This window comes from Bos javanicus, chromosome 8 (assembly GCF_032452875.1).
Source record: "Bos javanicus breed banteng chromosome 8, ARS-OSU_banteng_1.0, whole genome shotgun sequence".
NCBI lineage: Eukaryota > Metazoa > Chordata > Mammalia > Artiodactyla > Bovidae > Bos > Bos javanicus.
This window is the reverse complement of record NC_083875.1, coordinates 49,583,491-49,599,767: the sequence shown is the minus strand read 5'-3', so window position 1 is coordinate 49,599,767 and position 16,277 is coordinate 49,583,491. Positions and strand designations below refer to the sequence as shown.

At 37.6% G+C, this 16,277-nt stretch overlaps 1 protein-coding gene across 1 annotated transcript in view; it reads right to left on the bottom strand.

The window, feature by feature from the left end:
* Positions 1 to 1,993: 1,993 nt before the first annotated feature.
* TMC1 (transmembrane channel like 1) overlaps positions 1,994 to 16,277 on the bottom strand; it is a 114,687-nt gene continuing 100,403 nt past the window's right edge. Inside the window, exons 17-21 of the mRNA XM_061427074.1 lie at positions 14,202 to 14,441; positions 9,318 to 9,443; positions 5,629 to 5,707; positions 5,470 to 5,521; positions 1,994 to 3,769 (exon numbers count right to left, since the gene is read on the bottom strand). Coding sequence (XP_061283058.1) covers positions 3,747 to 3,769; positions 5,470 to 5,521; positions 5,629 to 5,707; positions 9,318 to 9,443; positions 14,202 to 14,441 — 520 coding nt within the window. The 3' untranslated portion in view covers positions 1,994 to 3,746. The remainder of the gene's footprint in view (positions 3,770 to 5,469; positions 5,522 to 5,628; positions 5,708 to 9,317; positions 9,444 to 14,201; positions 14,442 to 16,277) is intronic.

Below are 16,277 nucleotides of genomic sequence, written 5' to 3'. Positions count from 1 at the left end.
ATTGGTGGCTGTGCTTTCCTCTCTGAAGCATTAAATGATCTCTTAATTACTCTTTACAGTTCATCCTCATCATTCCCTTAGTGTAATGTGTTGGCTGGTGTGGAACATTTTTGTTTACAAATGAAAGCTAACACATAAGATGGACTGTAATAAGGGGTCTTATACTGTCTAGACCTTTTAAATCCACTTTTATCTACAGATAAGAGACTGCTCTTAATAGTGGCTTTGATGTTGAGAAAGTAATCAATGAACCTAATCAGTTATTTTCAGGCAATTTATGGAGAGTTACCATTTTAGAATCTTACAAGGAGCATGGGTATTTCTAATCCACTCTCAAGATGCTATTTTCCCCTTAAAATTCTTGGGGAAATCTTCAGAGGGTCAGTTGGGGATTTCAGAACTTAAATCACCTTCTGAATTCAAGCTGGATATATTTGAATGTCATGATCCACTTGACATGATCGACTACTAATCTGCTATGTTGTGGAATATTCTATAACTTCATTTGGATTTAGGGAGTTTCTATTAGTTTACATAGATGCACAATGAGTGATCCAGAAATTAAAAAAATGTCCTGAAGTAATTTTTGTGACATGGGAAAATGTTAAATAAGAAAATAGGATAAAAACTAAATACATCTTGTGACTCAAAATATTTTATCAAGTCTGTGTGTGTGCATGAATCTGAGAAAAAAATACACCAAATGTTAACAGAAGTTATTCCAGCTGCTGGAATTAAGGATTCTTTTGCTTTTTACATTTTATTAAAATTCTCTAAATTTGTTTTAATGAAAATGTACCACTACTGTAGGTTTTTAAATGACCAAGGATTTGTATGAAAACTTCTGGGTGTATAGGAAGATGTGTGTTATATGTGTTATATAATATTTAAGTTCCCAGAAGAGGCCAAGTATTTCAGGTCCAGAGTTTCACAGACACATTGTTCCATTATTCATAATTACTAAGTCACCAGGACCCATTCTGATAAAGGCAGCTGTAGCATCCAAGGCAATCCATGACAAGAGAACTTTGAGAAAAACAAATTTTATATAGGAGCTTAAGAACTCCTGTCACGGTCCTATAATGCTGTTTCCTTCTCTTACTGGTTGTAAAAACAGGTTCGGAAGTGGCATTCCCTCTTTTAGATGCTTGTCCATGTCATAGGATGGGAATATTGAATATTTTCAGTAGCTCTCTGGAAACTGAAAGAACTAAAATTTCTAAAAAATGTTTAATTTAAATCAGGTAGATACTTAGGTCGGAGAAGGCGATGGCAACCCACTCCAGTACTCACCTAGAAAATCCCATGGATAGAGGAGCCTGGTAGGCTGCAGTCGATGGGGTCGCAAAGAGTCGGACATGACTGAGCGACTTCACTTTCACTTTTCACTTTCATGCATTGGAGAAAGCAATGGCAACCCACTCCAGTGTTCTTGCCTGGAGAATCCCAGGGACGGGGAGCCTGGTGGGCTGCCGTCTATGGGGTCGCACAGAGTCGGACACGACTGAAGCGACTTAGCAGCAGCAGCAGCAGATACTTAGGTGCTATAAAAACCTAACTTAGTTTTTAATTTATAGAAAGATTGAAAGTTAGCATGTGGTGTCCTAATGCTTCTTACACCACGAGCACGTGTTTGGAAAATACATTGCCTTGAGAAGGGTTTCCCTTGTTGCTCAGACGGTAAAGCATCTGCCTACAATGTGGGATACCTGGGTTCGATTCTTGGGTTGGGAAGATCCCCCGGAGAAGGAAGTGGCAACCCACTCCAGTACTGCCTGAAAAATCCTATGGACCGAGAAGCCTTGTAGGCTACAGTTGGACATGACTGAGTGACTAACAAAATTAGAAGGTGAAGCCCTTTGGGGACAATTTGTCATCTCATATCATCTTCCTTGTGAAGCAGATCAAGACAAGGGAGTTTCATCCATATTGTAAACTTGGCAACATGTGTAAATCAATTATCTAATCTTATTACTACACAGTACAAAAGTAATCCAAGTAGAAATAAGCACTAGCTTTATTTACTCATCTGCATTATAATCTGAGATAATAAATTCAGCCCATCAACAGAATTCCATTTTGTACAGCATAGTAAAGTTTTTCATACAGATAACAGAAGGTTCTTTTCACAGTGTTATTGCTGTAAGTTAAATTGATTCAATTTAATTAACAAGCATTTATTCAGTGCCTACCTGTGCACAGCACTATAACAGGCATACAAAAATTAGAAGATATGATCCCTGCTCATAGGGAGTGTACAATCTGGATAGGAAAGATGATTCATGCATATAATTTTTTTTAAATTACAAATTACAGAAAAATCAGTAGAATAACAAACTCTAAGTTAAAGACAGGTGAGTCCAAAGGGAGCCTATAAAGAGAGTTATATGATTGGTAATGGAGGCTAGTTAGGCAAATTTGACCAGAGGAAGTAATCTTGAATTTGGTTTGATGGAAGTGATGAGCACATGGATTGGCAGAAGAACAGAGTGCTCACTCTATGGCCAGAAAGAAAAACTCAAAGAGAGAGTAATACAAAATTAGTAAATCAATTGTAGGGAATGGCAGGCAAATTGGCTTAGCTGGGGATGGGGTAGGGGTGGTGGTAGAGACACTGAGTTAAGAGATATAACTGAAGTCATGAAACAAAGTTGGCTGAGTGCATTGATTGTTACTAGTCAAAGTCAATTTCAATTTTAACAAGATAATAATGTTTAAACATAGGTATAAATCACCCCCCTATAATAGTATGTATTTTCCTAACCTTAACAAAAAAGCAAAGAAAAGGTATAGAATTTTAGGCTCCAAACTCAGGAGATATGATTATTGGAGGTCGTGATCAGACTGTGATGGAATAGTACTCACTTAATGGTATCATTTTTCTTTTAACTCACAAAGTTATATTTAAAGTAAGCTGCTGCTACTGCTAAGTCACTTCAGTCGTGTCCAACTCTGTGCGACCCCATAGACGGCAGCCCACCAGGCTCTACTGTCCCTGGGATTCTCCAGGCAGGAACACTGGAGTGGGTTGCCATTTCCTTCTCCAGTATTTAAAGTAAAGTAAGACTCGTATACTTCCTCACGGTGTCAAGACCTTCAACCCAGTGTTGATAAGGCCCCTAATTCACTTGGGATTTTTCTTCTAAAAAACCCATTCCTTCTCATACTGAATTCAGCATAAACAAAAAGGTTTTGGGTATGCATTTGTGGATGAACCATGGATGGGGAGACAGAATGAAAAAGGAAAACAAGATAATTTCAAAAAAGTGAGTTAATGAATGATTACAATGAATACTTTATCAAGATATTTCTGAATTCAGAAGGAAAAAAAAGGGTGAAATACCCCCATTTCCAGACTAAGAAAACTAAGGCAGAAGAAATGTATAAAATGAAAGTCCATATGAGCAAAAGGTTTTTAAATTAACCTAGCAAGTAAGCTAGTGATCCATACTGCAGGATCACCACACTTTTAAACTCAATTCATTAAAGAAAATGTCAGGGGAGTGGTTCAGGGGAGAAAGTGGTGGTGGGGGAACAAATCCTTAATTTGGAATAAGGTAGAGATCCTTGATTTTTAGTTAGGGCAAGTGATGCCTTGATTGATCATCGAGACCTTGAAAATCCATCAGGTTTAGAACAGGGTAGAATCAACTCTTCATGCTTTGTCCTCTGGGCCTTCACGAAAGTCACTGACTTAGAAATGCGTGATGAGGAATACTTCTGGGCCTCCAGAATATCCATGAAAATTACTGGCCACCAGCAGCTGCAGCTATTCAAATTAAATAAATAAATAAGAGAGAGGAAGAAACAGAGAAAGAAGAAGAGATAAGGAAAAACTCATTTCAGTGTGCATAATGGTTCTGAATGAGATGGCTTAAAAATCTGTATCTTCCAAATGTGCTCCATGTTGCCATAATATTTTTTGCCAAATATCTCTATATTTCTTATTTTACAAAATCTGCACAAATTCTAAAGACAAGAGAATAAAAGTTCTCTTTTGGTAACATTTATTCATTCATTACTGCTTATGTAATTAATATAGAAATGTATTCCTTTCAAATTTTTCCCAGTAAAAGAATTCCTCATTGTCCAGTAGATATTTAGTAGGTATTTATTGAGTGACTGATATATAAAGTCCTATATTAAGTCCTGAGGAAACAACTATAAATTATATAGTCTCTGTCTTCACAAAGGTTATACACATTTTTAAACAAATTATGGAAAAATATCAGAAAAACAGCATGCAATAACATCATATCACTATTTAAAAGGATAAAAAAAAACAATATGCCTTAGCTAGAATTCAGATCTTAGAAGTCAGAACATTCTGTCAATTATATCTCAACAGAGCTAAAAAAAAAATTAATGCAGTTAAGAAACAAGTAGCAGAATGCAAAAAAAAAAAAAAAGCACACAAAACATAAGACAAATATAATCCATGGATATGGCATTGGAAGTTGCTACATCCATTTATGCCGCCATAAAGGTTGGCCAACATAATAGGAATGTAGTATTGAAAGACCCACAGAGAAATGGGGCTCAGTCCTGATTGCTTCTAAACTTGGGGTAAAATGTGACTGGAAGTATTACATACCACACTCCTGTTCATTTGTGTGAGCTAATACTTTTCTTTTCTACTTAAGCTAATTTGGATTAAGGTTTTTTATTATTAACATTATTAATTATGGGGGAATGAGGAGTCCTACTAATATAAAGAGTTTTAGAATTAGAAATGAGGGAAGAGTTAGAAAAGATTTTCAAAAAATTCATCACTTTTCCATGTATAAGGCAAAACATATCAGTAATTTTGGCAAATAGTTTAAAAATTAAGAAAGATAGCACTAAGTCATGTCTGACTCTTTGTGACCCCATGGACTGTGGCCTACCAGGGTCCTCTGTCCATGGAATTCTCCAGACAAGAATGGGTTGCCATTTCTTGCTCCAGAGTATCTCCCTGACCCAGGAATCAAACCCAGGTCTCCAGCATTGCAAGCAGAGTCTTTACCAACTGAGCTACACAGGAAGTTAAAAATTAAAGAGGTTAATGAATTCGAGAACGCTCTGGAAAATCAATAAGAGGATTCTCTTAGTATCTTCCCAATGTGTCCATCTATGTATAAAAATGGTCAAAATGGGCAGGAGAGATTGTATATCTGTCTCTGCTATTTGCATAACTATATGGATGTTTTCTTAATCTTCCGTCAATTAGTAAAAGCCCTTTCCTATCACTAATGCTACTTTTATGTTCCTGAATTTTTCTTTGTCTTTTCTTTCTCCCACTGGAAAATAACTGAACTCTCAGGATATGAAGCCTGAAAGGGCTGAAAAGGTGGACTGTAACGAGTATAAGATGACTTGCTATGGCAATAATGCCTCTCTGCACCAAATGCCCCATTTTGAGAGGGGGAAAAAAAAGGAAGAGCATACTGTTCATAGGGAAAAAGAACGCAAACATGACAGAGCTCAAACCTGCTCGTGCAGCTGCCATTTTCTTGTTTCGCATTTTGTTCTCCAAAGCTTGCTAGCAATAAAAAATAGTAAAAAAGGAAGAACATGAGATTTCCTGGTGTTTTCTACAACTTGACATGAATGAAGACAAATATTTCTCTGAAATATATTGTATCCTACCTGTTTCATCTTCTTTTTTAGATCCAAATTTGCTGCCTTCTGGCCCTTTGCAGTAGCATTGAGATAATAGATGGTCAAACTAAATTCAAAAAAATAAAATGTATGGTATTTTTCAGTTCCTCAAGATTCTGCTTAAATTTACATTAATTAAATCATAGAATATTGGCCCTGGAGCGACTTTAGGATATTTTCTACTCTGAACTTCTGTTATGTAGATAAAAGACTGAAGTACAGAGAGGTGAAGAAGCATGTTCAGAACTACACAGTGACTACGGTGGATCTGGGAAGTGGCACCTAAGGCTCCTCCTTCACAGCCTAGGGCATTCTGTCTGATATACCTTACTGCCTAATTTTAGCTGTTCCTTGGAAATGTAGCAATATCATTTTATGTTATAATTGAAAATAGCATTTTAAATCGATACCAATGGCATCCAAGGGAAGAGGAAATCTCTTGAAGCTTAGGGAATGTGTAGAATAAAAAGGAGACTGACTCTCCACTTTAAATTCCCTCCTTGGGCTTTTACAACTAAGACTATAATCCTCAGTCATAGTTAATTAACATGGCCTTTTTATCCATAGGATGTGTTGTTTGCCTTTCTCTCTCCTTCAAAAGAAAATGTCTCAGAAAAGAATAGTCTTGGCATATAAGTGACATTTACATTTTCTCAAAAGAGCAAATTCCAGCCAAACATTTTTGCAAAAATAAACACATTCATCTTCACTTAAAGCAAAATAAACAAAGGGAAAAATGCAGTTTAAAAAAAAGGTAACTGGCATTGCCCTTTATTGCAAATAACTGGATACTGGACACATTGCCTCTACTCCAACATGTCAGATCATAACCTTTATGAGCCATCTGCTGCTAGCATCACAATTATTAATATCGTTTCTGCTGGGTTTATTTCTTACACAAGTGTTAGGAGTTTGAATGACATTATATACCTGAAAACATCTGGTGTAATATCTGGCATGAAGTAGGTGCTTGATATATGTGTGTGTGTATTACAAGAATTTTCTTAGAAAAGTGTCTGGATTTGGAGGAATAACTCAAAGACCTCACAAATCATTTGCAGACTATAATTCTCTATTCATTCATTACTTTTTCTGTCTTGAGATACACCTTCAGTGAGGAATACTCATAGATCTTTTTTTAGTCTCCAAAGGAATGAAACTGCCTGCAGAATTAGCTTAAACTCAGTTACCCCAAAACCATCCAAGCTGATTGAATGTGATTCACTGGGGAAATTCAAAATGCTTGTAAACATTCTCTAATTAAAGGTAATAAAAAGCCAAACCAATTATATGGACACCATTAAGTGTTGAAGATGAGATCTCAGTATCTGAAATATCAAATCAACAATAAACTGAAATTCAGGTTTAAAATCAGAATGTCATAACTAAAATCAACCTTGTGGGACATCTATTTGATCTTACATCCTGCCAGGTTCCATCTGCTGCTGCTGGTGCTGCTAAGTCGCTTCAGTAGTGTCCGACTCTGTGCGACCCCATAGACGGCAGCCCACCAGGCTCCCCCATCTCTAGGATTCTCCAGGCAAGAACAATGGAGTGGGTTGCCAGTTCCTTCTCCAGCCTATATCAGGGGTTGTCAAACTATGGCCTCCAGGGCAAATCTGACTCCCAGCCTATTATGTATGACCCATGAACTAAGATTGGTTTTTATATTTTTAAAATAGTTCTAGAAGTATTTAAATCATATCCTCAACTTTGCCTCTTGGATCACAAAGCCTTAAGTATCTACTATTAATATCTTGGGCCTTTAAGGAAAACTGTGCTGACCATGGGTGTAGAACATCTCAGACAAGTGGCTTCCAACTCTTATGAGCATAATCATTCAGCCTGAACCAAGTGTTTGGTGCTAAATAAGTAGAGGGTGGGGAGGTGGGGAATAAGAAGACATGGGCTTGAATATACTTATTAGCCATTTGATTTGGGACACATCTTCCATGTGCTTTTAATAATATGATTAATGTGGCCAACTTCCTAAGGTTATTGTGGAAATTAAATGAGTTAATAAATGAATCGTGCCTGGAACAAGGGCAGTGTTCATTCCTCTCCTATACCCCCAAGGCAGCTTATTAAATCTTTAATTAGCGGCATTAGAACAATGTTGCTCCTTTGTTTAGAAATAAATCTGTCTCTCACTAAGTTAAGAATATAGTCATAAAATCTGACATTAAGTTTTGTGTGTGTGTTTTAAAACAAGACTTCCTTTATACTACTAAAGCCACATGATACTTAATATGGTCTCCGTAGCTGCTGCATCATAAAAACTTGGAGAAGGAAAATCACTTCCAGGGCTATGCTGCCTCCAAGCAGGTTATGTTCTAACACATCTGCACCAGAGATTCACTATCAGATTCCTAACACCACCCCATGATCAAGGTTCTGTAATATAAAATAATCTGTTTTACTGTTTAATTATCCCTACAAGCTATTAGCTGCCTCCAAGCAGGTTATGTTCTAACACATCTGCACCAGAGATTCACTATCAGATTCCTAACACCACCCCATGATCAAGGTTCTGTAATATAAAATAATCTGTTTTACTGTTTAATTATCCCTACAAGCTATTAGCTCTCCCTCAAAAACAGCACCGTGGTGTAACAGGTGAGTGCTGGATTTACTGTCAAAGGCTTCCTATCATTTTGCTGTATTCTCACCTAGGGAAAAACCAGTTCCTGCCTCTAAGTCCATTTCTCAATTTATAAACTTGAAGATGACACCTGCCATCACAGATGTGGCTTGTGACCACAACCATTGCAGAGACGATCACAACAACTTGGCCCAGACCCAGTTCATTTACTTAAACTACTGGGAGTTCTCCCCTAGTCTTACCTTTATTTAAACAAATCAGAGTGTCAAGAGAGTCCACAAGAGTGGTTTCACTGACTGAGAGCAGTAGCAGTTCCAGACTTTTCATTTATGAAGGACTTGGGGTTTGAAAGGAAGGGCTGGGGCACTTTTTGCAGCTCTTCCACAGGAAGCATATTTTCTTTGCTTAGAATGTAAGTTTATCTGTGGTGGCCAAGAGTCAGAAACCAAAGAAAGTCATATGGGAACAAAAGCACCCTCTCAAGTTGCCCTTTGGGCATCACCTCTGACTTTGAAAGGAAAGACTAAATGACCTTTCCAAGAGCCTTCTGGTCCTCTGATTCTATTATGGGCAGACACAGTTATTGATGGCCTTCTAGGAACAAGGACAGGGTAATTTTTAAGACCCTTTAAGCCTTCAGCCCTGAAACACAGCCCATAGGGCCCTCAAGGGGAATATTAACTTAGAGGCTCATCATTTCTATGTGTTTACAGCCATCTGCTTTATGGAAAAAGAGGTGGGGGCAGGGGCGGGAGGGAAGCCTGATGTGCTGATTAGATTTAGCATTTATGTTTCCCTTGCTTTAGCTGTTTACTGATAATTATTTTGGTTACTTGGGAACAAATCTTATAATCCTAGGCTGGCAAATATAGATGCAGATGGCTATGAATTACATGCAATAGGATGAGAATATGGCTCATGAATTTTAGCTTCTCACCACCGTGTAATCAGTGCTGAATTTGGTTAGGTTACAGCACAACCCCTGGGGAGAAAGAGAGAGTTGAAAACACTGAAATTTAAAAGGAGCAGGAAGAACATCACAAAGGCTCTTTCTATGAGGAGGGAAAGCACATACGCCATGACCAGAACAACAGCAATAACCAGTCCAGGATTAGAAAGCTGTCTCAAGATCTTTGCCATCCAGCTTGGGAAATCATGCTCCAGCGTTTCTCCAATGACTTCAAACATCCTATTTTTGCCACTGAAAAAAAAGAGAGACGTTTATTTTAAACAGATGTAAAAACCATGGTTACATCAAGAAAACGAGAAATCCTTCTCAAACACTGCCTAAGTACTCTTTCAGGTTAGAAATCTGCTGTTTAGCTACAGCTTCTGATACTTCAAACTCATACTGTCAACATATGGATAAGATATGAGAAATGTTATACCAATGCAAACACAGAGACCAAGCAGTTAGGAAATTAATAATAGAATCAGGAGGTTTTTTTTGTTTTTGTTTTAAATTTTTATTGGAACATAGTTGATTTACAATGTTGTGTTAGTTTCAGGTGTACCTCAAAGTAAATCATTTACACATATACATACATCCATTCCTTTTTAGATTCTTTTCCCCTGGAGGTCATTGAGCAGATTTCCCTGTGCTATACAGTAGGTCTTTATTAGTTATCTATTTTATAGATAGCAGTGTGTATATGTCAATCTCAATCTCCCAATTTATCCCTTTCCCTCAGGAGAAGACTTTTTAAAGTTATATTTCTAAGGTTTGGGTTACTTTGTGAATAAATATATAAAATATGAATATATAAAGTAATATCCATCATGCAAAATTATTTTTTTCTGAATATGCATATAGATTTTGCTATAAAATGTGTCATTTTCAGAAAAGATATTGAATTTTTTACCAGCAAATTGTATGTATCATGAGAATAAAGGTTGATATAACACTGAGTAGAATATTTTCACTTTACTTTTGTCTTTTGATCTTTATACATTCTTAACCTTTAAATAAACATGACCCACAAGTTCCAGATCAGATTTTTTCTCTCCTGATCTAACTAATTGTATCTTTTAGTAGACTGAAAGTGACTTCAACTATCTTGTTAGGAGTCACTAGACTACAGAGATATAAATTTTGCTTCACAAATTATAGATCTACACACTAATTAGCAAAACCTATGATACATAAGAGGGAATGAAGCTTATTGACAATTTAAGATTATATCAACCTATCCCACCAAAATGTATCCTTCCTCATCCATTCTAGCTGACCATGCTTTACCATGACATATGGAATATAGCCAGAGTGAGAAGACAGGCAGGGAGGACAAGAGAAGATAGAACTCACCCCCAACCCTTCTCCAGCCTCTCAGGCTGTGGCTAATGAATATCAGACTGGGGAAACTGGAATTTTACAAAATCATTCTTACCCCAAAAGTCTTCTCTGCATCTAGTGTATAAGAAATGTGAAGCTATTAGCATCTTTGAGGATTCTTGGGTGCCTTTTCCAGGTTAGGTCTCTTAGCAGGAGTCCAGATCTTTTATTATACACAAACTTTAGAAGCATCTACAGATCCCTGCAGTCCCTTTTTCTGACAGGTTAACCAAAATATGCCACTTTATCATACTCCCAGAAGTCTCTTCCAATCTGTTGTGAGTATACAGCTAAGTGAAATGCTACTGAACTTAAATTTACAGCTCTCTTGGGCATAGCTCCATCCACCCCAGATTAAAATAGTCTGTGTCTGTCTTTTCAGCCAGATGGAAAGGCCCACCTGACCATAATTGATGCCCAACATACCCCTACATCTCCTCTAGTGCTAGGTGCACAATAAACATTCTTCATTCATTAATTCAAATTACAGGCCCACACTCTACTGTGTTTGGACTTTTGAAATGAAAATATTCTGTCCCCAAGCTGTAGGGCTTCCTTTGTGGTTCAGCTGGTCTCAGGAGACTGGGATTCGATTCCTGGGTTGGGAAGATCCCCTGGAGAAGGGAAAGGCTACCCACTCCAGTATTCTGGCCTAGAGAATTCCATGGACTGTACAGTCCATGGGGTCACAAAGAGTTGGACATGACTGAGCAACTTTCACTTTCAAGCTGTAGAAGTCAGCTACACTATTAAGAAAAACTGATACATCAAATGAGTAATGTAATAACAGTGTCATGATATATAATATAAACCTATACATATTATATGATCTCAGTTTGAAGTCTGCATAAAAAAGAACACCATAACACAAAATGCCAAAATGCTGAGAGTTGTTATTTTGGGTCTTTGGGGTTATGGCTATGTGTATTTTCATTTGAAAATATTTCTATAATTTTCAGGTTTTCTAAGATAAACACATGTTTTCTTTGCAGCTAGATGAAAATACATAAAGTTATCATTACCATAACGTAGCAAGGAGGTGTGTGAGAACCTGTGTGTGTGCACGTTCAGTCGCTTCAGTCATGCTTGACTCTTTGCGAACCCATGGACCGTAGCCCCCCAGGCTCCTCTGTCCATGGGATTTTCCTGGCAAGGATACTGAAGTTGATTGCCATTTCCTTCCCTAGGTGTGAGAAACTAGAGAACTAGAAATTGTTCAGAATTATTAGTGAGGGCACTGTGGGGAGAAGCATCAAGTATCAGGAAATGTGGTCGAGCAATTAGAAAAATTTTCTTCATCTGGACACCAAAGAAATCATTTTTTAATTGTCAAACTGTTAAGGTAAATTCACTTCATGGCCTATTGGAATAATTTTCTGGAAAATTCACCCTCCCTGACCAGTTGTTGTGATACCAGAACAAGCAGAATATCTCATCAAATTGCTTTGCAGAATTGGTCTTCTAAGGTATTGTAGTCATCTTACCTGAAAATGTACCTGCACTTGGGAAAGATTGGCCATGACTGTGTCCCCATTAATTTACTTCAAATGCATGTTTATCAATTTGCTGCCCACCCAGGTGCCAAGTAGGGTCAAACCCCTCTCTAGGCAGGCTGGGCAGACCACCTCGAACTCAGGATCCCTTAGGATGGCAAGTCATGAGGTTCCTACTATTACGTGCTTTCTCACCTCACTACCAAGGTAGGAAAATGCTTTAAACTTTAAAATCCAATGAATAAACCAAGTATACATTCTTTTGCTCCAGGAAAAGTAGACTAAATAGTACAGATATACCCCTTTCCCAGTGCTCCACTAAAAATATTTACATTTCCTTCTTGATCTCAAAATAGTCATATATATATGACCATATGTATATATACACACACACACATATACACATACACACACATACACACACACACACACACATACACATACACACACACACACATATTGTTAATTTGCCAAAGTTTGTCAATTTGCCAAAGTTTGCCAATTTGGAAAGAGTTGGTCAAAATCAGATACTATTTCTTAGATACAGAATAATTTTTATTAATTAAAATAATAGTAACTCAGTGTGATTTAAAGAGAGGAAGAAGAATTAGGCTTCAAAAGCTAAAACTGTGCAGTAACCAGCTCAATGATATTTTTGTCAATGGACATTTCTTATCACTGCCCAGCTCCATGTTGGCCTTGTAGGGTTTCTCTTGAAGACTTCTCTTGAAGTGGATCCTGAGAAGGATCCGCTTCCAATTAAAAAGTTAAAACTTATCCCGGATATTTACTTGTGTGGGTAATTTCCAATTAACTAAAGTTTTTAGATGGCTTTCTATCCTGAGCAATTGCTTTCAAAACTGAAGTTTCACATTTAGCCTCCAGATGTCACTGTTTGCATTATTTATTTCAGCTCACCTGGGTGGGGCAAGGAACCAGGACTTGACAACTTCAGCTTTCTGAATGTATGACAGGACTCCAGCAGTTTGGCTTAATCAATAGGCTTAATGTTTTCTTTCTTTCTTTTCCAGTAAAGCAGTAATAACAGACTATTATTAAAATGAAAATATCTCCTTTATACTTAAGTCTGTGAGCAAGGAAATTTGACTTTAACAATTTAGTTCTGACGGCATGAAGGAGAAATTACGTATGCCCATTATTGCATCATGTTTGTCATTCACATGACTTTTCACCTTCTTATTTCCTCACTGAAAAGTAGAAATAACTCAGATGCATGCTGATCAGTGACTCAACATGCTGAGATTCATGGGGGCACTGGTGGTAGAATGAAATCAATCCTCCAGACCTGGAGCCTTTGCTTTCTTAGGTAAGTGTCACAGACAGAACTCTGTCATAGAGAACTGTAGAGAAGTATATTTCTAAGTTAAAGAGCCTTCTTGACTCTTTATTACTGACTTGAGTGATTTATCCTTGTTATTTGAGGAGCATATACATGAGGAGCATCCTTAAATTTTTTACTAGCATGTAGAATTTGGATTATAAATGATGTGACTATCTTTATATACATTATTATCTAATAAGGATCCCACTTCCTAAGTATCTGGTGGAGTAATCTTTCTTTCTTTCTCCTCCCTCCCACCTTCCTCTTTCCTTCCCTCCCTGCATTTCCTCCCTTCATTTCCTCCCTCTCTCTCTCTCTTGCCCCTTCATCCTTCATCCCTCCATCCCTCTGACCCTTCCTTCCTTCCTCCCTTCCTTCCTATTTTTATTTTTTTCAATTAAGTGGTTCATGTTAGAAGTAATGGTAGCTTTCCAATGTCTGAATGAGATGACCTAGCACCAAGAAAATGTTCACATCTAGACTAGTGTAATCAAACCTTTCTCTTTGCTATCTCCTTACATGCAAATAGCTCAGATTCATTGTACATATTTCATGTGGGCAGAGCCTGAAGCAGTTAAATTAGTTTCCCTTTTATGACTGCCAGTGAAAATCGATGGATCTTGCTTAAGAATTTCCATGCCCTATACTGAGTCTGAATACCCCAAAGATATCATTCCTATAGACCAAAATGTTTTTTGGGGGGAAAAATTATTGCTTATACAATGAGTGACCATTTTTTATCTCCACCTCTGAAAGAAAACTATGCCCAAAAGGAGTCGCAAAGGTAAGAACCTGAAGGGGCCACAATCAAAAGATGGTGGGAGGGACACGATCATGTACAGGACGGGCATGGTGGACAGGAAGAGGATGAGCAAGAGCATTCCCAGGTAGAAGTTATTCGATCTGGAAGCCTTGAAGACCCTGGCCTCGGGAACATTGCAGCACATCACAGCCCAGCACTGGAAGTACATGGATGTATGGAGCCGAAGGATATTGATGCCTGGGAGGCTGGGAGCGAAGAAGGAGCCCATCCTAGAAAGAAGAACAGAACTCTTCTCACCATGGAGCTTCACTCCACAACGAAGTCACCAAGCATCTGTTTATTTTACATCGTGTTTATTTGCCAAAGGCAGAAATGTGTTGCCACTTTTAGTCACATAAACCCTTTACATTAATAAACTTAATTTATTTCCATCTCTTATACACATTCTACCAATTCCCTGATTATTTCAGGTATTGCATATACGTCTTTCACAGAAACTATGTTGATCACTCACTATATCCACTTATCACTGGTAAATTTAAACAACAGACCAAACAATATATTATATTAGTTTTACTTCTCTCTTCTACTTCTAAAAACAGTTTACTTTACCTTAGTGTTCATATCATTGATTAATATATCAAAAAATTTAGCTTCAAAAAAACTGAGTTGGACGCGACTGAGAGACTTCACTTTCACTTTTCACTTTCACGCAGTGGAGAAGGAAATGGCAACCCACTCCAGTATTCTTGCCTGGAGAATCCCAGGGACGGGGGAGCCTGGTGGGCTGCCATCTCTGGGGTCGCACAGAGTTGGACAGGACTGAAGCGACTTAGCAGCAGCAGCAGCAACAAAAATTAAAAATTTCCTTTTTTTTTTTATAAGTAACTCTTAAAGCTATATTATATTCAAATAAACTGCAAATGTGTGTTAATTATTTTGTCATGGCTAGTTAATTTTTACTTAATGAAAGAAAAAGTTAAAACAAGTTTTTCTTATGTTCTTTTCTATTTGTGGTGGTTATGGTATTTTAGAGCTGATGGGAATAATCTGTGCCTAATAAGGACTATGTTTCTTTGATATTCAATTGTAAGCTTTATGTGTTTTTGAGATGAAAATTCGACACATCTATTTAATTTTGTTTATCTGTTTATTCTTTTACTTTAGTTTGTCCTGGAAGTCCACTGATCTGTACATGCAATTTTTTGAAAGTATTTTAAAATGCCACTTTTAAACAGGAACCATTTGGGTAAGGTCACTCTTGCTGACTTCAGTGGTTATTTCAACAAAATAAATTTCAGCTTCCATTGATGAGAAAATCCATTAGCACCATAAAGCCACATTAATTGCAATTTATTAATCCAAAATCCAAAAGTGGATACATGTACACTTTTTTCAGAAATACAAGCAGTGTCCTATCTTTTAAACTGTCCCAAATATAATAAAATCCAGCAATTCTAGTTAGGGTTTGCACATTCTATTTCCTGGTTACGTGGAAAAATTGTTTTAATTAATCCAATATAGATTTTGTATATTATATGGCAGAGACATTACTTTGTCAACATTACTTTGTCAAAGGTCTGTCTAGTCAAGGCTATGGTTTTTCCAGTGGTCATGTATGGATGTGAGAGTTGGACTATAAAGAAAGCTGAGCACCAAAGAATGGATGCTTTTGAACTGTGGTGTTGGAGAAGACTCTTGAGAGTCACTTGGACTGCAAGGAGATCAAACCAGTCCATCCTAAAGGAGATCAGTCCTGGGTGTTCTTTGGAAGGACTGATGTTGAAACTGAAGCTCCAGTACTTTGACCACCTGATGCGAAGAGCTGACTCATTGGAAAAGACCCTGATGCTGGGAAAGATTAAGGGCAGGAGGAGAAGGGGATGACAGAGGATGAGATGGTTGGATGGCATCACCGACTCAATGGATATGGGTTTGGGTAGATTCCGGCCATTGGTGATGGAGAGGGAGGCCTGGCGTGCTGCGGTTCATGGGGTCACAAAAGAGTCGGACGCGACTGAATGACTAAACTGAAGGCATAAGGGGTTGAGTTAGATGAAGAAGTTATTTTCTGCTATAATTGAACTTGTGCAACCCAATATTAA